The 21,480-nt window shown below is 45.3% G+C and overlaps 1 protein-coding gene across 1 annotated transcript in view; it reads left to right on the plus strand.

Moving 5' to 3' along the window:
- LOC115027762 (isthmin-2-like) overlaps positions 1-20,978 on the plus strand; it is a 31,662-nt gene extending 10,684 nt beyond the window's left edge. The window contains exons 3-7 of the mRNA XM_029461247.1: positions 525-773; positions 12,399-12,699; positions 14,583-14,714; positions 16,183-16,242; positions 19,912-20,978. Of these exons, the coding sequence (XP_029317107.1) occupies positions 525-773; positions 12,399-12,699; positions 14,583-14,714; positions 16,183-16,242; positions 19,912-20,429 (1,260 nt within the window). The 3' untranslated portion in view covers positions 20,430-20,978. The remainder of the gene's footprint in view (positions 1-524; positions 774-12,398; positions 12,700-14,582; positions 14,715-16,182; positions 16,243-19,911) is intronic.
- The last annotated feature ends 502 nt before the right edge of the window (positions 20,979-21,480 follow it).

Consider the following 21,480-nt stretch of genomic DNA (forward strand, 5'->3'; position numbering starts at 1 on the left):
TTCAGACACCATCTCACTGTCTTAAATTGAAGAGCTTATGCTTCTTACCTTAATGTATTGTAAGATGGTAAAATACTCAGTCAATGAATCAATTACAGAGTTCCATTCATCAAACATTTACTGTAAAGAACATTTCTTTCTTATCGCCCAAAATCTCTCCCTTCAAACACGTATCTGCGACTCACAGCCAGGAGTGCGTCCACTTGGTTACTGTCCCGGGGTTCGCTGGTCTTGCATCAGATGGGCGGAGTTTTCCATCAAATAAATGGTAAATAAGCATATATGCCGGGGTAATAGACTAATGCCTGTAGACCTAGCGTTAGAATATCGGACTCTCGAGAGCTTTCGTGATGTTTCGCTGGATTAAAAAATACGTGGTGCTGGTAGACCAAACAATAAAAGAAAATGCTCATCAAGACATTGTTCTACACCGTTCCTAGTGGTCAAAAACCTAAAACAAGATTCCTCAATTTTCTTTCTATTAATCCGATATTTCACCAAGTATGTTGTCTTTCTCCCCTCAGATGATAGCAGAGCCCAGTCCTGGCGACAGTCATCAAACTCTCCAGGAGCTCCAGCAGGAGAACCTGCTGAAGACTTTTCCCTCTGGTCCGTCTCTCCCCAGGTCCAGACACCGCTTGTCCCAGCACCGTCCCCAGGGCGTCCTCCCCCCACCTGAACCTGAGGAGGACTCTGAGCTTTTTATTCTGGACCTGAGGAATTTCCCAGAGCTGGCCAATGCAGACATGGGCTCACAGAACCCCAACATCCAGGTAGGCAATATGCATATAGGAAGAAGTCATAATATTGTGGACAAATTGTACCATTGGAAGTAGGTTAGGTCACTTTACATATCAGTGAAGTGTAGATGTTACATTAAATCAATGTAGCAGAGTCCTCTTCCATCAGTTTCAGTTCTCAACAGCAAATATCTCCCTCTCGCTCCATACAAACCATCTCTGTACAGCTGGTTTGAGTTAGGACAGCGTCTTAAGTTACCAAATGCAGGACCTTTAACAGTGGGCGCTCTATGAACATCAGACATCTACACAGGGTTTGGAGGAATAACAGAAAAAAGGGGGAAAAAGTGGAAATATAAAACATATGAGAGCCGAATATAATAGTTCAAAAGGTATCTTAACTGTGACTGTGAAACAAAATCCTGGTGGAGTTAGCTACAATAAAAGTGTTAAGACTTGTGGAGTTGATTTACAGAAACAATGATGTCACTGTGGAATTCACTGCCTGGTCCACATCCTGAACTTAGTAGAGACAGAACACAATATAAAGTACAATACACGTACAAGTCCTTTACTACGGGCTGAACTTTGTGATTCCAAGTGTATTTCAAATCAAATGAAATATATATATATTTATATAGCCCAATATCACAAATTATACCTTTGTCTCAGTGTGCTTTACAGACTGTACAGGTTATGACACCCTCTGTCCTTAGACCCTCGCATCGCACAAGGAAAAACTTCCTAATTTCAAATTATCGGGTTTGCACGCATGGGTCGGGGGTGGCCCGTGTGTGCCAGGTGTGATGGGGGTGGGGAGAGGACATACTATGGTAATGATATTGTTGGGGATGGTTAATTTGGCGGTGATTTGGACCGGGCGGTGCATTTGATGTTTGAGGTCTTTTCTTGTCGCTGTGTCGCACTCACACATGGGCGATGATGTATGTCTGAATATATGATGTGTGTTGTGTGTGGGTGGGGCGGCGGGCGGCGATTTCAGATGTTGGATGTATTGTTTGGTCCGGATCGCTGCTGGGATGATTGTTTTTGACGGTGTTGTTGTTGTGGTGTGTCTTTTTTTTTCACTTTTGTCGCACTTGGCATACATGGGTCGTTTTTGGCCCATGTGAGTGGACCTGATGTGGTGGTGCAGGAACTGTTTTAGTTCATGGATTGAGGGGGGGAAGGGGGCTGGTGAATTGTGGTGATGGAGAACGGGATATTTGATGACTGATCGAATAAGTTGATTTCCGGGGATGTGGCGGGGAGGCACTCACACGGGGTGGCTTTGTGGGTCGATGCTGTCATGAGCCCTCTCCCTGCCTGGTAACACCACTAATTGTTTTCAATGATGTGCCACTCTGCTCCCTGCCCGACGCACTCTCCAGGATGCTTCAGAAGGATGAGGCATCCAATGAGGAGCTGACAACCATCCTCTCAAGCCCCTGTGTTGTTGCTGCCTTGACCTGGGACATTGAGAAGCAGGTCAGAGAAGCCATCCGGAACCAGCCGAGCCCCAGTGCATGCCCCTCTAACCGTCTCTTTGTCCCAGCAGATCTGAGGTCTCAGGTGATTCAGTGGGGGCACGACTCTCGCCTGGCCTGTCACCCCAGAATCACACGCACCCTCCATCTGCTCTCCCAATGTTTCTGGTGGCCGTTGATGAGGAAAGATATCCAGGAGTTTGTTAGAGCTTGCCCCACTTGCAACCAGCACAAGACCCCCAGTCAGCCCCCAGCTGGGTTACTCCAGCCTCTGCCAGTGCCCATGCGACCCTGGTCCCATATCTCCCTGGACTTCGTTACGGGCCTTCCGCAATCTGAAGGAAACCCTGTCGTCCTCACCATCGTTGACCGCTTCAGTAAAATGACCCACTTCGTGCCCCTCCCAAAGCTGCCAACTGCAAAGGAGACCGCCCGGGTGGTCTTGGAACATGTGTTTCGAGTCCATGGTCTGCCCAGGGATATTGTGTCAGACCGAGGCCCTCAATTCTCTGCGGCCTTCTTGAAGGAATTCTGCAACCTTCTTGGGGCCACCGCCAGTCTGTCATCGGGATTCCACCCACAGTCGAATGGTCAAACGGAGCGCATGAACCAGGAGCTGGAGAAGGCACTGAGGTGTGTGACCTCACGCAACCCCCGTGCTTGGGCCCAACATCTTCTCTGGGTAGAATATGCCCACAACTCACTCACCAGTTCTGCCACCGGACTCTCCCCCTTTCAATGTGTTTATGGATATCAACCACCTCTGTTTACCAGTCAGGAGGGAGATGCTACCTGTCCCTCTGCGCTCGCCTATGCCCGCCGCTGCCGCCGCACATAGGCCCAGGCTCGCGCCACACTCCTGAAGTCCAGTGCAAGCTATGCTATCGGAGCCAACCGGAGGAGGACCCTAGCACCAGTTTACCATGTCGGACAGAAGGTCTGGTTGTTGGCTCGAGATATACCACTGCGGGTGGAGTCGCGGAAACTGGCGCCTCGCTTCATTGGACCCTTTCCCATACAGAGGGTCATCAGCCCTACGGCGGTCCGACTACTGCTACCCAAGACCATGAAGGTACATCCCACCTTCCACGTCTCCAAGCTCAGACCTGTACATGAGAGTCCCAGCAGCACCATCGCCTCCTCCTCCGCGCTTCCTCGACGGTGGCCCCGTCTACACGGTCCGGCGACTGCTCCGCTCTCGACGAAGGGGTAGGGGCATCCAATATCTGGTGGACTGGGAGGGTTATGGTCCTGAAGAGAGGGCTTGGGTTCCCGCTGGAAGAATTGTGGATCCGGCCCTCATCACTGAATTCCATCGCCAACACCCTGACCAGCCATCTCTCCGACGGGGTCGGCGCAGGGCTTCTTGCCATGTAGATCCACTTCCAGGCCCCGCTGCCCCTGCTCCGGTGTCTAATCCTGACCCAGAACCTGGTTCTGAGCTGGGGCCCTCGGATGTCGAGTCTTCTGATGGAGACGGTGCCGCTGAGGATATGGACTCTGACCGCTCAGAGGAATTCTGACCCTCCGCCGGCTCCCCCTCCTCCAGCCCGCCTTGGTGGTGTTTCTTGGGGACTTCTGGGGCCGTCCCTTGGGGGGTACTCTCATGAGCCCTCTCCCTGCCTGGTAACACCACTAATTGTTTTCAATTATGTGCCACTCTGCTCCCTGCTCTCTCTACTCTGTCTGATTACCTCCACCTGTCTCTGCTCTGCTCCACCCTCGTTAACCTACCAGCTGCACTGCATTTACCACTCATCATGCCCTGTATAGAAAGCCCTGTTTTTAGTCAACACTTGTCAGATAGTCTGCAAGCCTGCATCGGAAGCCTGCCTGCCTGCCTGCCTGCCTGCCTGCCTGCCTGCCTGCCTGCCTGCCTGCCTGCCTGCCTGCCTGCCTGTCTGCTTTCAACTCTGACTCCTGATCTGTGATCCCGGACCTGTTACTATTACTCTGATCTCCAGCCCCGGTAAACCCGACTTGTCTTCCGCCTTACGACTACGAGTTTTGAAAAAGGCCTACGTCATATGGTAATTCAAATTCAGTTCAGGTATTCTGAGGCTGGACACTCCGATCTGGCGTGCCTTGTTACACACGCCTGACCGAGGCTGTTTCTCTGACTATCCTGCCTGCTCTTCGTGGATCGAGGGTGTCCCTGTGATTTATCGCTAACACGGAGGCTGCCCGTCACAGTGCATTGTCTGTGCCCACCAGCTAACCTGCTGCTAGTCACCCACCTGGGTGTAGCCTGTAGTCTGTGGCTACATCTAATGCACTCAATCTCTCTGCCCGGCTGGTTCCGTAGCTTCCTCGTCATCCCATGGACTATAGAACTGCTAGATTACACTGTGACTGACCCCTCTACACCAGCACGATCATCAAACTTTTCAAATCGACTACTCTGTGTTTCTCCGCCACAAGCATCGCTCCACCACTGAAATACTCTGTAACGGGGTTGCTGTCTCTTCGATCCCACTACATGACCCCGTCAGCTCTGCTTTCCCATCGTGACATCCTCAAACGACCCAGATATGTACATCGTGGATCGCGTCGGAACTTTCAGTACGCCAAACACAGCAGCAACACAAACATTCGTTCTTTCTGGTCCACTGAGCCCCGCCCCCCTCGTAACGCCACCTGTACTGTCAATCACAGTGTGTTACTGACCCTTCATAAAGCTGCCACCTATACGCCACTCGACTGTTTGAAACTGGCTCTTTTCAATAAAAGATCTCTCACATGAGTTTATTATTGACACAAACCTTGACTTCTCATGCCTCACTGAGACCTGGCAACAGCCAAATGACTTCTCCCACCTGGCTTCACCTTCTTCAGTAAACCCTGTGCTACCGGGAGAGGGGGTGGCCTTGCTGTGCTCTATCTAGACAGCATTAAAATCAATACTATCACCGTACCCCATCATTCCTCTTTTGAATGCCCAGCTTTGAAACTCACTGGCTCTGCATCCATCATTATTGTTACCATCTACAGACCTCCTAAAAAAACCTCTGCTGTTTTTCTCACTGAACTATCAGAACTTTTAACATCTGTCTGTGCGATGTCCCCCACTGTCATCCTCATGGGGGACTTTAACATCCATATCGACAACCCTTCCAGTGCTCTTGCCAATGACTTCACCTCACTTCTTCAATGTCTTGGTATCACACAGCATGTCAACTTCTCAACGCATAACAAAGGTCACATACTGGATTTAATCTGCTGCACTGGTCTCACTTCCTCTTACGTCACTGTTGCAGAGTTGTCCATCTCTGACCATAAAGTTGTGTTCTTTAAGGTCAACGCCCCCCCCCCCCCCGTATCCACCATAATAAAGCAACGGACCATCTCCTTCAGAAACATTAAACACATCAACCCCACACATCTCACCACCCTCATTAACTCCTCCCACAGTATTCCCCCATCCTTCTCCCCTGCTGAACTGGTGAGTCACTACAATGACTGGATGCTCTGGCCACTCAAGTCTCTTGTTCATATTGTTCACAATCCACCCAGGATGGTTACCAACAGCCAACCATTCACCATTCACCAGCACCCTCTCCAATTTCTCTCTAGCAACAGAATCTACTATCTCCAAGCTCATCCTTAAATCCAAACCCACTACCTGTCAGCTCGACCCCCTCCCCACTATCCTCATCAAAGCCTGTCTGCCCTCCATCTCCCCATGATCACAAGAATCATTAACTCCTCCCTCACCACTGGATCTGTACCCCCCTCCCTCAAAACAGCTGCAATTACGCCCATTCTGAAAAAGCCTGGTGCTGACGTAAACCATTACCGGCCCATCTCCAACCTCTCCTTCATCTCCAAAACCCTTGAGAGAGTCGTTGCTGCTCAACTTCAGTTCCACCTCGACACAAACAACCTCCATGAACCTTTTCAATCTGGTTTCCGCCCCAACCACAGTACTGAAACAGCCCTGGTTAAACTCACCAACGACCTCCTCCGTGCAGCGGACTCTGGACTACTCACCATCCTCACCCTCCTTGACCTCACCGCTGCCTTTGACACCATCTCCGACCTAACACTCATCCAGCGCCTGGCTGACATTGGGATCTCTGGTGTAGCACTTTCTTGGTTTTCATCCTATCTCTACGACAGACAACATTATGTGCAACCACAGGTCAAGGTGTTCTGCTGTTTCACGGGGTGTCAGTACTGGGTCCACTATTGTTCATTTACCTCCTTCCCCTTGGCGCAATCCTCCGCCACCACAATGTCCACTTTCACTGTTGCCGATGCAACAGTGACTCTCAGGTCTACATTTCTATAATACCCACCACTGCCCTGCCGCCCACATCCCTCACCACCTGCATACAAGACGTTCGGAGCTGGATGACCTTGAAGCTCAATGGCAACAAAACTGAGGCCCCTTTTCATTGGCCTTTATCCAAAGCACAAAACTCCATTGCCCCAAACCTCATCATCGATGGCTTCTCCGTACCGTTCTCCAGTCAAGTCAAGAGCCTTGGTATCATTCTGGACAGCACCCTCTCCTTTGCACCCCACATAAAGAACATCACCCGCACTGCTTTCTTCCACCTGCGCAACATCTCCAGACTCCACCTGTCCCTGTCCCAATCCAGTACAGAAGTCTTGGTCCACGCTTTTGTGACATCACGGATCGATTACTGCAATGCTGTTCTCTCTGGCCTTCCCACCAAACTGCTCAACCGACTTCAAATCATCCAAAACGCCGCTGCCCGGATCACGACCCGCACCAAATCCTCTGAACACATCCCCCCCATTCTCCTGAAACTTCACTAGCTCCCTGTTCAATCCCGGATCGACTACAAAAACCTCCTGCTCACCTACAAAGCCCTCCACAAACTCGCCCCCACCTACCTATCTGACCTCCTTCAGGAGTATACCCCCTCCCGCTCCCCCGCTCATCCTCAGCTGGTCTACTGACAATCCCCACATCACGCCTCATCACCATGGGTGCCAGGGCCTTCAGCTGCACTGCGCCCAGGCTCTGGAATTCCGTCCCTCCACACATTCGACAGTCCAAAACTATTACAACATTCAAGTCCCACCTCAAAACTCACCTGTTCAAATTGGCCTACTCTCTGTAGTCTCCATCATCCTGTGTCCTCCCCCTCTTCTCTTTCTTTCTTTCTTCATGTGTCTCCACCTTATCTCTGGTTTTGTTTGTCTTATCTCCCTTCCAATGTCCCTCTTTTTTTATCTCTTGTATTTTATTTGGTGTCCTTGGGTGTCTTGAAAGGCGCCTCCAAATAAAATGTATTATTATTATTATTATAGTCCCAATGTCTTTATATCTGTAGAATATGTGAGGTATGATGATATGAAACAGTCTAGTATATTAATATATAGGCCATTAGGCCATTATCAAATGCAAACTCAATCTAGAAAGATAGGGCTGGCAGATGCAGCTCCGCAAGCAAACCATTTTCTATGTGTCATTCCCTGCCACCGTCATGTCCCAAGACTGGTTCATGGCCATTTGATCTAATCTTCATATGAGTGACCCAGAGAAAAATTAGGAAAATGATCAGAAAAAGGGCACTGAGGATAATGACCACCTCCACCGGGTCAGACCTCTCATGGAAATGATTTGCATGAACTGCAAGGCCATCTACCACCCAAGACAGCCCCTTGCAGTTGACCAGAGGATGGTTGGTACTAAGGCCAGGCTCAGCATCAAGCAGTACATGAAGGCCAAGCCAACAAATTGGGGACTGAAGTTTGTTGTGCTTGCTGACATGAATGGCTACACCATCGACTTCAAGCTCTAAACTCTGCAAGAGTGTGTGGAAAGGACTCAGCCTTTGTATATGGGTTGCCCGCGCTACCGGGTGAGCTACTGGGGCACCCTGGTTAGATAATCTTAAAACGTATAAGAAGCCTCTCCGTAATGCTAGAGCAGCTTATTACTCTTCATTAATAGAAGAAAATAAGAACAACCCCAGATTTATTTTCAGCACTGTAGCCAGGCTGACAGAGAGCCACAGCTCTACTGAGCCTTCTATTCCTATATCGCTCACCAGTGACAACTTCATGAGCTTCTTTAATGATAAAATTATAATTATTAGAGACAAAATTAATCTCCTCCTGACCTCAATTGGTAATGACTTAACTTCAACCTGTAACAACTGTAACTCCTGAAATATATCTAGACTGTTTTACTCCAATCAACCTTAACCAACTAACTTCAACAATCTCATCATCTAAGCCATCAACCTGTCTTTTAGATCCGATTCCAACTAAACTGTTCAAAGAAGTTTAACCCTTAATTAACACTTTGTTATTAAATATGATCAACCTGTCTATATTATCTGGCTACATACCACAATCCTTTAAAGTAGCTGTAATAAAACCACTTCTTAAAAAACCCCATTTATCTGAGCGATCTCAGTTTGTACGTGTTAACAATAAATCTGAACGATCTCAGTTTGTACGTATTAACGATAAATCCTCCATGACAGCCAAAGTCAGTCTTGGAGTCCCGTGAGGTTCTGTACTTGGACCTATTTTATTCACCTTATATATGCTTCCTTTGGGCAATATTATAAGGAACCACTCTATAAACTTTCATTGTTATGCGGATGAAACCCAATTATATCTATCAATTAAACCAGATGAAACCAATCAATTAGCTAAACTTCAAGTATGCCTTAAGGACATAAAAACTTGGATGTTCTGCAACCTTTTGATGTTAAATACAGACAAAACTGAAGTTATTAGTCTTGGCCCCAAACGCCTCCAAAATACATTTTCTAATGACATAGTAACTCTGGATGGCATTAATTTGGCCTCCAGCTCTAAGGAATCTTGGCATTATTTTTGATCAGGATGTGTCTTTTAACTCCCACATAAAACAAAGTGCAAGGACTGCCTTCTTTCATCTACGTAACATTGCAAAAATAAGACACATCTCAAAACAATGCAGAAAAACTAGTCCATGCATTTGTTACTTACTGGTTTACTGCAACTCATTATTATCAGGTTGCCAAAAATAAGCTTAAGATCCAAAATGCTGCAGCACGTGTATTGACAAGAACTAGGAAACAGGATCATATTACTCATGTATTAGCTGATCTGCACTGGCTCCCAGTAAAATACAGAATACAATTCAAAATCCTTCTCCTGAATTACAAAGCAATTAATGGTCAGGCTCCAGCATATCTTAAAGATTTCATAGTACCTTATAAACCAACTAGAGCAGGTTCTTCAACGTTTTTCGGGCCAAGGACCCCCAAACTGGTGTAGCGTGGTGTAGGGACCCCCTACTGTATATATTGTATAGAAGAGGCTTGAAGAGGTCCGTGCGATGGGGGGTGCGTGGCAGATATTTCTTTTAGTTCACCCCTCTCCTTTCCTCCACTCTGCCTCTGACTGTAGGTGTGTGTCGCCGCCCTTCGCGAAGTACAACGGAGGAGGGAATGAGTTTTTAAAAATGTTTTAATTGCTTTATCTACAAACAATTTTGCGACACCCCTGCAGTACCCAGTCCGTGGACCCCCTGTTGAAGACCTATGAGCTAGAGCATTGCGCTCCCAGAATGCAGGGTTACTTGTAGTTCCTAGAGACTCTAAAAGTACAATGGGAGCAAGAGCCTTCAGCTATCTAGCTCCTCTCCTGTGGAACCAGCTTCCAGTTTGTGTTCGGGAGGCAGACACCCTCTCCACATTTAAGAGCAGGCTAAAGACTTTCCTTTTTGATAAAGCTTATAGTTAGGAATGGCTCAGGCTTGCCTGGGACCAGCCCCTAGTTATGCTGCTATAGGCTTAGACTGCCGGGGGACACCTCTCTGCTCTCCTCCTTCTCTTCCTCTCTCCTTCCCTCCCTCTCCCCTCTTATCCCTCTCTATCTGTATGCATTTATGTAAATGTATATATGTGTATATATTTTTTTTTGGAGACACCGGGAAGCCATTTTGACATCATCCTGGATTCATCCTTTCTTTTTCTTTTTCTTTTTCGATCACACCATCAGGTCTGTCACATGGATGTTGTATTTTTACTATGTTGTTTAACCTGTACACACGTCATCTATTGCACGTCTGTCCGTCCTGGGAGAGGGATCCCTCCTCAGTTGCTCTCCCTGATGTTTCTTCCATTTTGTCCCCCTTTAATTGTCGGTTTCTTTTAGGAAGTTTTTCCTTGTGTGTATGTGTGCTTTACAGTCTGTAAAGCCCACTGAGACAAATGTGTAATTTGTGATACTGGGCTATATAAATACATTTGATTTGATTTGATTTGCCTCTTTAAGATTGTTTGAATATCAACCAGTTGTTACAAAAGTGTTGATGAGATGGTTGAGAATTGGAAGAAGGTCAGAAGCGATAGACTGGAGAAGGTGAGAGGAGATGGGAACGAGGTCATTCAGTTTTTGCCAGCTGCAAAAAGCCCTGCTCTGCTGAAAGCCCCTAACAATATTATTGTGAATGCAGATTATGGCCATCACTTCATTTTAGTATTGTTAGACTTATCTGCCGTCTTTGACACTGTCAATCATACTATCTTTGATATACTAAAGCACTGGGTCGGCTTAGATGGAACTGCCCTGAGATGGTTTTCCTTATATCATACAGAGATCTTCCAGGGTGACTGTTGATGATTTCATCTCATCTTCAGCACATATGTCATGTGGGGTTCCACAAGGAACAAAGAGTGCAACAACTGCCACAACACACCCATCTTGTTTAGTTTGTATATGCTCCACCTAGCTCATATTATTCGTCAGTTTAATGATTGTTGACTACAATTATGCAGATGACACCCAGCTTTATTTATAATTTAAATCTAAGAAGCTTTAACATCTGGATCCACTGTTGCCTTAATACTATATATCAAAATATCAAAGATTGGATGTCACTGAATATTTTACAGCTGAATACGGACAAAACAGAAATCTAGGTCATTGGCCTAGCCCAAGTTAGTTCATACCTCGAGCATGTAGCAAGAAATATGAAACCATCTAATAGAAATGTTGGTGTTGTGATGATCTTTTTGCATCTCCAAAATCAGTTCAGCTTTGCCTAAGAGCATCATAGCAAAACATGGATCAACCCGCTCCCATTCTCAACTCATCACATACTGACACTTGGTCAGCACCCATTGGTTAACAACTATTTCATCAATGACAGCAAGCATGCAATCTTTAATGGTTTCCACGTCAGTAAAGGGCCTCTTCTGTCTGGTTAATGTCCAGGCTACACGCAGGGATGCTATCGTCGCTCTCTCTTGTTCCGTGCAAAAGCGACCAAAAGCCACTTTTTCAGTCCATTTGCTCTGGAATTGCTGATTTTCACAATCAACTTTACGTTTCTTTGGCTTGGAGAGAGACATCTTGAAGCGTTAGCTTGCCTAGTTAAAGTAAGAGAATGACTTTCTCTGTAGCCTGCCAACCTGGTGTGCAACGTGATGACCTATAATGTGATCTTCACTGAGCCAATGGCAGGTGCGGACAGAGTGTGTTTTCTTTCCCACACGCGGACGGGCCTCATATTTTTTTGAATGGAAAAACCTGCGTTTTCGTGTTTGTAGATAAAGCAAATATTTTATATACCCCCCCCCCCCCCCCATTGCACACAACTTGGACAGTTGGACAGCCAACTTGGACAGCACCCCCCTCGCACAGAACTCTGACAGCACTCCCCCCCCCCCCCCTTGTTTGAATATCGCTGCAGTAGGGGGTCCCTGCTCCATGCTACACCCGTTTGGGGGTCCTTGGCCTGAAAAACGTTGAAGACCCCTGCCTTAGAGCATACATTTTTGTATGTTTTAATGTTTATGGGTGGCTCTGTATTACACATTGCACCTATATGGTTCTGCTAAAAAAATTGTTTTTAATTATGTGGTGCTGGAATTACTTATAACTGCTATATAGAGGCGTTTATGTGAGCGAGGATGCTCTGTCACCATTGTTATTTGACACTTATGCGTGAATGCATTTTGTAGGTTAATGGCAATTATCCACTTCTTAAAATGACAGAAGCATTGTTCTTGATGTTGCTAGCTGCTGAGGTCACTGCAATCAACTTTGGTCCATTGAAGCAGGTTGTTGAGTGTCGTGAAATTATAGGTCTATATGACATTGTAGTAAAATTTAACAATATTCATCAACTCAAAATTAGGTAATTTGCATAAGTTTAAACAATATAGTAAGTATTTTGTGTTTCTTTCAGGTGACCATCGAGGTTGTAGGTGACACACAGACTGACACAGAGTTGGAGATGGACCTGGTCAAGGAGGGTCAGCGCAACAACTGGTCAGTGTCATCCTCAGAATGGGCCAACAGCCACAAGAAGCTGTTCTGGCCACTGTTCTGGAAGTACCCAGAGCAGGTGGAGAACAGGCCGGAAAGAGCCAGTTTGGATGAACAATCTGAAGACTACAACTATGACCCAGAGGAGCCCGTTTTGAGTGGAGTGGGGGGAGACTGGGGTGGTCACTGGAACAAAGACTGGGATGCAAAAGATAAATACGGTAAGAATGATTTTTGAAAGCAAAACAGTACAGCTTTGATTAACACAATATGAGGAGGGATTAAAGGAATTTAAATCTCTATCACAATAAATTGTGAGGAGGCAGTGAGGATGTCAAAATCCACAAATTTGACCCACCTTATTATTTAGCAAAGAGCAGAGTAGAAACCATTCAGGTTGCCACTTCTCCTTCTTAGCCTATGCTTTCACCAGTTAAAATGACAAACGTCAACATCAGTTGTCACTGAATTAATGTTAATTCCTTGAGTACCTTGATGACAGGCCAGAATATAACTGAATTGTTAAAATGCTCCGTGCAAGCAAGAACCTCCACACTGTAACAATCAAGCAATGTATATATATATACAGTATATATACAATTTATAGAGCCCAATATCACCAATTACACATTTGTCTCTGCAGACTGTACAGCATACGACACCCTCTGTCCTTTGACCCATTAACAAACTGCTGAAACCGCTGGTCGAGTGGGCTTCCCATATACTAAAGGCTGAGTCCTTACTTCTCAGGTTCAAATCCAAACCGTGGCGCTTTGTTGCATGTCTTGCCCTCTCTCTCCCCCTTTCCTGTCTCTCTGACCGTAGAGAGAAAAGGTTTCTTAGTGACGTTTTTTCCAACTGTAGAATGTTGTGCTTGTATAGAAACATCTGAGTGAGAAGGCTAGCACTCTGTCGTGAACACTCTGTCCAGTGTCTTGGGGAGTTCTACTGCATATGTGAAGAAGTAGTACCCATTAGTGTCTCAAGTGTGAAGACAGAAGAAGGGATCTTACATCTCTCTTCGGCAGCACCCCCCTCACAGAGCTCCGACTGATTGGAAATTGACTCGCGGGCTGCACAAAGTGAGGGCGCAGGGCGCATACCCATCCCTGCTCTAAAATATGGCATTATGCCCTTCATTATTATTTATGAAAACATAACTTCTAGCTAATCAGTTTTTAAAAACCACGCTAGAGTTGGAGCCCTTCAATGTTCTACTGTTACAGAATTTCTATTATTACTGCATCAAAATCTTTAATGTGTACCACTCCAAGAAACTCTGTTCTGTCTGATTGACAGAGGGGTTTATGTTTGGACTGTGTGCGTAGGTGTGGCTGTGCTAACCGTCTGACTTGAATCTTGTAGTCTGTTGACACACAAACACACACATTTTCATGTGTTCACCCTCCAACTGACTTTTCACTCTGATACACAAATGCTAGCTGGTCGTACTTCCTGCTGATCATTAGTGTGTTTATGACTTTCCCCAGTAGTGTGTAATCTTTATTTGGTCACATTGCATGGCCACACAGGTAATGACCTTCTGTGTGGAAACAGGTCTGAGGGGAATAGTTTCAGATCTCTGACGTTGTCTGAAACTTACTGGCTTGTTTTTTGCAGCCCAAAGATCAGGTTGGTAGCCTATCACCGACCATTTTACTCTTTTCTTTTTTTCTTTTTGCAGGGCATTGATGCATTGCATTGATGCATTGCATATACTATAACAATGGTATTTTAAGCTCCTTATTGCAGAAAGAAAGAAAAGGAAGTAAAAAGGAAGTTTGCATTCAGGTCCACTTGTTGATAAAATGTTGGAGAATGAATAGCGTCACTCACTGTAGGAAGAGAGTCTTTTGAAGTTCTCCCCCTCTCTCCCCTGCTACAAGCGCTGTTTAAACACGGATGAGCATGTCTCAGAGGTCCCAGGCTGTTGTCACCCGGACCTTATCGGTCTCTCTTAATTACATAACGCACAAACATCAGCTGGCTGAGGAATTCACAGCCTAACTTCAAAGCCCGCTCTCAATATATTACTCCATAGTTTTGCTGTTGTCCTCTGTGTGCTGTCTTTCCTTCATCCATCTTTTCTCTCTGTGTTTTTCAGAATACGAGGAGTGGAGTGACTGGGCTCCCTGCAGCGTCACCTGTGGACACGGCACCCAGAAACGCACCCGGTCCTGTGCCTACGCATGCACAGCGACCGAGTCACGCACGTGTGACCTGGAGAACTGTGCCAGTAAGACGTACTCTGTGATCTGCAACTTAATTATTAAGTACTTTGTAATGATGGCATTTAATAGCAAAAGTAACATAACAAATGTTTTAAACTTAGTCATCAATGATAAATCATCCGTGTGGCCATCATAGTCCGTGTCACGTAAATGTTGCTCTCTTCCCATGTTCAGAAAATCACTGAATAGGTGCTTGAATGTCAACAAATGATCTCGGATGATTAGAACCACGTTCGTTGCCCGCCTGTGTTTTCGACCATGTCCGGCCCTTACAGCGTCGTCAAACTTTGAGAAATCACACAGTTGTCTGGAGTTACTGGTACTTGATCAAACTGGTATCTATGTCGAGCAAAACCAATGAGTCTTTCACAGCAGACAGGCGGGCCTCTAACTGAATAATTAGGGAACAATCATCTGCCTTCGAAGGAATCATCAGCGTGAATAATAAAGAAAGGATTTGGCCAAGACGTGAAATACAAAGAGAGAAGAGCAGAGGGCCAAGAACCGAGGGACTCCATATTACACGTCAGAAAAAAGTAAATGTCGTATTAATATAAGAAGCAAACTGTTCTTTAAGTTAAATAAGACTTTTAGAGCCAGGCAAGAGCTAAATAGTTCTAGGAGTATGCAGTCAATGAATAAGAATGTTGCTAACTAGTAAACATGAAAGTAAACAGTTAAATACAATATTCAAACAATAATCAGCTTTGCAAAGGTTTTATGAGGAAGGGAATTCAACACATGTGTTGGACCTCAAAGATACACAGGATGGGATTCAGAGAGAAATGTTGAATGTAACTTCGACACACAACTTTATTACATAATTGTAATTTTTCTGTACAGTTTGAAAACTCCTAATGGAGGCCCACCTGATTTTGCAAGTTTATCAGTTTTATAAAAGAAAGTTGAGCCAGTTTCAACTTCCTGCATTTTTTCACACAGAGACAGTCTCTCTGAATACCACACCAGCATCTCTACATTGTTTTACAACTTTGATAACCACAATGAAACACTAAAATGACAGAAACACGGTTGGATCTGTCCTTCATCTTGAGAATCAGGTGTCCACAATCTTTTTAAAGCACAGACTAAAACCAAACCTAAAAAACAGACACACACAGTGTTTCATAGTAGTTTTAGTATTTCTATTTCGTTCCTTAAACAAGTTGGACCTCGCTCACAGCGAGGTTGGGTGAAGAGCCTTGTGGTGAAGACAGCGAGTTAGCTTTGTTGCTACGGTTACCTCCCCTGCAGCCTGTGCCGCTTCATACAGCTGTCATCTCATTGGTTGTGCTTTGAAAGGTCAGTGGCAATCAAGGTCAAAGTTGAAGTAATTTGAACTGTGAGCGCAGTGCTCGGTGGCTCCCGACTCACAACGGATCATGTGAAGCTTTAATGTGTAGATATAATAAGTATGTGTGCATATGTTTGACCAGATACAATTAAAGGTTTTTCTCATCCTCTGTAATGCAGACGCTGCCATTTCAGTGACCGAGCTCACACCCATCCAGACGACCAACAGCACAGACACCAGTACGTATGGAGAGCGGGGGTGTGCTGAGTCTACCATAGTCAACAGGTTACACTCCATGTCTTCATGGTTGTCGGCATGTTTATGAAACATTATGTTCCATTCAGTGGTGGCTAGCAAAATCTGGTTTTGATATTCAGAAATCTCCCAGCTGAGTCTGTCAAAGACACGATGAAACCCCGAAGTTGCTTTTTAGTTCAGCTCCCCTGCTGCTACGCACCAGCCAGAGCACATGATAGTTCTTTTCACTCTGCAAACATTACTAAGGATCCAGCAGCACAGGAGAACATGATCCAGTGTCTGACATTTTCCCTCTCAACCCCACATCCACTATAGGAAGCAAATATAGAATATAGCTTCTATTTCATCCTTACTTAACACTGAATATGTTCCGTCTCACGCATGCGCAGGTCAAATATTTATATCAACAAAGTCCTCGTATGACCCCGGTCATGTATAACAGTGGTCCCCAACCACTGGGTCATTTGGTACCGGGCCGCACAGAAAGATTGAATAAAAAAATACTTTATTTTAAAAAATCACCGGATACATCTAACCGTGTGCATCTATGTCTCTTGACACATGTCAAGACGTTCGTCTCTCAGTCAAGTGATACTTTACTTCAAAAAAATTAAGCCCACAAGCAACAATGAGTGGAAAACAAACGAGCTTTTTTGGAAAAGGGAAAAGACCCAATGAGGAGGCATTTAAAAGACAATATCAGGAGTCCTACTTCAAATAATGTGTTTGTCGCTACAGGTGATTCTCATGTGCCGCTCTGCATAATATACAGGCTCGCAAATGAAGTAACGAAGCCTTCAAAACGGCTTCGCCGGCACCCAGCATTGAAAGTCAAGCCCTTGTATGTTTTTTGAAAGAAAAAAACATAAACAATTACTGATGGCTACCACATCAACAAATGCGAGTGCACTGAGAGCGTCATACTTAGTGACTAACCGTATTGCTAAGGCGGTACACCCTAATGGCTGCTATTTCCTCGCAACATACTAAAGTTGACAATAACACAGTGGGGAGCCACAGGCTGGTATTCCTCTTCTTAAGGGAGCTCTGAGGTTGCGCCCCCCAGAGGGCCTTCAAGGCCCTACAAGGGACTTGCCCCTGGTTTTGGACGCCCTATGCTTGCCTCCCTTTGGAACAGGCAGAGCTGAGGTAGCTGTCGGCCAAGACTGCTTTTCTCCTTAACATCATTCCAGCAAAGTATGTAGGGGAGCTACCAACCTTGTCTGTGAACAATTCATGTTTAAATTGGAATTCTGAGGGCTGTGGCCAAATACAGCGTTCCTTCCTAAGGTGTTGGCACGCTCACATCTGAATCGGCCTATCCAGTTGGCACAGTTTGTCCCCGTAGGAGACAGGGAGGAAAATGTCAAGACTCTTGTGCCCGGTGCGAGCCCTCAGAGCTTATATCAGGAATACTGCATATGTATACCGCATGCATAAGACAGTCAGAACAACTCTTTATCTGTTACGGTGGTACTAAGAAAGGCTACACTCTCTCGAAGCAGAGCCTGTACCACTGGATTGTGGATGTAATTTCCCATGTATACAGGGCGAATGACCATTCTCTTCCACCCAGTGTAAAGTGCCACTCCACCAGGAGTGTCTCCACATCATGGGCAACCCTGAGAGGTGTGAACCTTGGAGGACATATGTGCTGCGGCCACATGGGCATCACCAAGCACATTCTCCAGGTTTTACAGGGTCAGTGTAGCCACCCCTTATCCGTTAGGTGTGGTTCTTCTGCAGAGTTCCTCAGCCCCACCTTTATGAGGTAGGTATTCGGGATTCCTCGCAACTCTGTTGTTAAAAGTCATCCAGTGTTAAGCACTGCCTCTGGCGCTCAGTAAGGATGAAATAGAACGAAAGTTACGTCTGTAACTACGGTTCTATGAATCCTGGATGACCGCCAGAGTTCTTAGTCTCTCGGAATCTCGTGATTTCTCGAGAAGATTTTGTAGGACTGATCTCGTCGATGACACCGGATCTTATACATGACCGGGGTCATCCGAGGTCACACGTGACTTTGTTGATATAAATATTCGACCTGCGCATGCGCGAGACGGAACGTATTCAGTGTTAAGAACTGCCTCTGGCGGTCATCCAGGATTCATAGAACCGTAGTTACATACGTAAACTTCGTTTTAACTTGACCAATGCCAAAAACCTTTTTATTCTTGTTTTTCTTCAAAGCCCTTTTTTTGAATAACTGCTTAATGTTTTAGAACTGGGCTGTGGGTTTCAAAAAACTTTTATCAAACTGGCACTCTTAATTTTGGTCTTTTTGGACTGTAAATGTAAAACTCTTATAGCAGAGTGATAGTGAGAACTGACCTGCATGAATATTACTGAAGGGCACCAGCAGTCGGATGGAAGACAAGCAGCTGCTGAAGCATGAATGTAGCAGCGGGTGTCAATCAGCAAATTAATGATGAATTAATGCCATGCCCCATTCCCTGCCAGTCCGCACCCTGAGGGGACACAGTGGCCTTTGCTCCAATGCAGAAAGAGGACAGGACGGACATTTTGGATCTTATTGAGCTTACTTTCTCTCTATTTCCCCAATCAGTGAATTTAAAGCAGCTCTAACATACCCAGGCCTGTGACTCAAGCCATACAACATATGATCAGGTGTAGGATGAAGACTTAGACAAAGCTGTGTTTATGCTATGTACAGTACATACATATAATTCTATTCATCAAAATGGATTTATTAATTTCTGGTGTCCCTTTAGTGCAGGGGTCAGAAACCTTTTTGACTGGGAGAGCCATAAAAGCCAAATATTAGTAAATGTATTTCCTTGTGAGCCATACTGTCTGAGTTCCGTGCGAAACAGAGCTCAGATTGGTCTGCGAGCCATATGGCGTTATCGAAAGAGCCATAGGTTCCCAACCCCTGCTTTAGTGCATTGTCTATATTTCCTGACGTGTACCACTTCACTATTTCAATATTTCACATCCTCTGCCCCTTCATAAATGAGGTAATTACAGTCATTTTATTACATCTAGCTGCAACCTTTTGTTTTTTTTTATCTGAACAAATCCAGAAACTTTTTAGCTGCAGGAATACACTCAGAAACTAAACTGCCGCTAAAGCCATACTCCACTACCTCAACGCACGCACGCACATGCACAGCCCTCTCAGGTATCTCACATCAACAAGGAGCACAATAGAAACAAGTCCTGTGTTGTCCTTGATGTTCCTTGAACTGTGCATGTACATTGCTGTTGCAATCAACTGTGTGACAAGTGGCAATGAATGGTCAAATAAACGAAAAACAAAACTAGAAACTGAAAGTTACTTTTGCGCATTCTTTTTTGTGTTGCTATTAAGCTAATTCAAATTAGAGTTCCTGAAATTATTCCTGTAGACCTGGAAAAGTTCCTGCAGGGGAAATGGGTTATTGGGTTACTGTTTTTGTCATCCCCTTGTTGGGTTCCAGTTGCAATTATCTGAATTAGATTTCACTTTGTACCATTTTAAACTGAAATGATATGCGATGCACTTCATAACTTGCTATATGAATATGATCTTTTATCGAAACAAGTCTTTCTATATCTAACTGGTTACTGTATTTCAATGAATTGAAAAGTGTTAAGACTCTCTTTGATCAATTCAAACCTTTTCCAATCATCCAACCCCCCCAACCTAGACGTAGACAGCTGTGAGAAGTGGCTAAGCTGCAAGAATGACTTCCTCCAGAACTACCTGCACCAAGTGCTGACAGAGCTCCCCAGCTGCCCATGCTCCTACCCCTCTGAGGCTGTTTACAGTGCACTCAACATCCAGGATGGCAAACTTTGCAAGACCTATCGCTGGAGGGACGCGAGCGGACCCAAAGAGCGCCTGGACATCTACAAACCTTCCGCCAGATTCTGCATCCGCTCAATGCTGTCGTATGACAGCACAACGTTGGCAGCACAGCACTGCTGCTACGATGATCAGATGAGACTTCTAACGCGAGGGAAAGGAGCAGGAGCACCAAATTTGATCAGTACAGAGTTCTCACCAGAGCTGCATTACAAAGTGGATGTCCTGCCCTGGATCCTGTGCAAGGGAGACTGGAGTCGGTTTCACTCAGTAAGACCGCCCAACAATGGGCTGGACTGTGTGGATAACCCCCCTGAACAAGCGTTTCAGATGGAACTTAAAGAGGCCAGGGAGTACTGACTGTGTGGGGTTGTGGAGTCACAACAAGAAGGGATGATAACATAGAGACATCAATGGTAGCTTGTCATTCAAATCCCCATTTCTCTTGTTTATCGTCTCCAATCTGCACAAGCACAGAAAAACTGAACTACAATGTTAATGCAGCGTTTCTGTGGTCATGCAGGAACTCCTGCCAGCTGAAGTACTGTGGTGCAGTTGCAAGCTTTGTTGTTGAAATCTCATGGCCTCCTGCATCAACTGACACTTGGCTGGTTATCTTTGAATGATGTGAAAATATGAATGGAGAAACATGTACAATCATTTTATACTCATATGTAGACTGTCTGTTCACAGAAACTATAATGAAATAACAATGAAAATCAGTACTGAAGTGTTGTAAAGCATGTTCTATTGCAGGGGTCGGAACCTTTTTGGCATGGAGAACCATAAAAGCCAAATATTTTTAAATGTATTTCCTTGAGAGCCATATATTTAATAAAATTGAGTTTTAAGTACAACACGTCTCCGAGTGCTAAAAGTACTATCAGTGTTAACCCCCCCCCCCAATGGAACCCCGCTTTTCTGTGTCTAATGCACGGGTGTCAATTATATCCGGGCGTGAGAAAATATCATATGTCTATCATAACTGGCCCGCTGGTTTTGGTAATTAAATCAATGCATGGCACAACCATGGGAAAATATATATTCGAGGAAGTATCTCAATGTGTGAGAAATGAAACTGTCCCGGGACACACTGACAGGTCCGACAACAGACGGAGCCTACGATGTGATGAGAAGAGCACTAGGAAGCTCTGGAGATGGAACATGTAATAAGCACCGTAACACAGACAAGAAGCTTTGTAAGAGTCAATGTAAGTCTTTTCCTGAGGAGATATATTCTGAACATGGCGGTGCGATGGCTCAGTCGAGGGAAAGTGCTGAATACATTTTTCGAGTTGCGAGAGAAAATCTGCCAGTTTTTGGAAGCAAAGGGAAACACACCACAGATCTCTGGGACGAAAAGTGGCAATGTGAGCTGGACTGTTTGTGCGACATAACGAAGCATCTCACT

This window comes from Cottoperca gobio, chromosome 22 (assembly GCF_900634415.1).
Source record: "Cottoperca gobio chromosome 22, fCotGob3.1, whole genome shotgun sequence".
In the NCBI taxonomy this organism is placed as follows: Eukaryota; Metazoa; Chordata; class Actinopteri; order Perciformes; family Bovichtidae; genus Cottoperca; species Cottoperca gobio.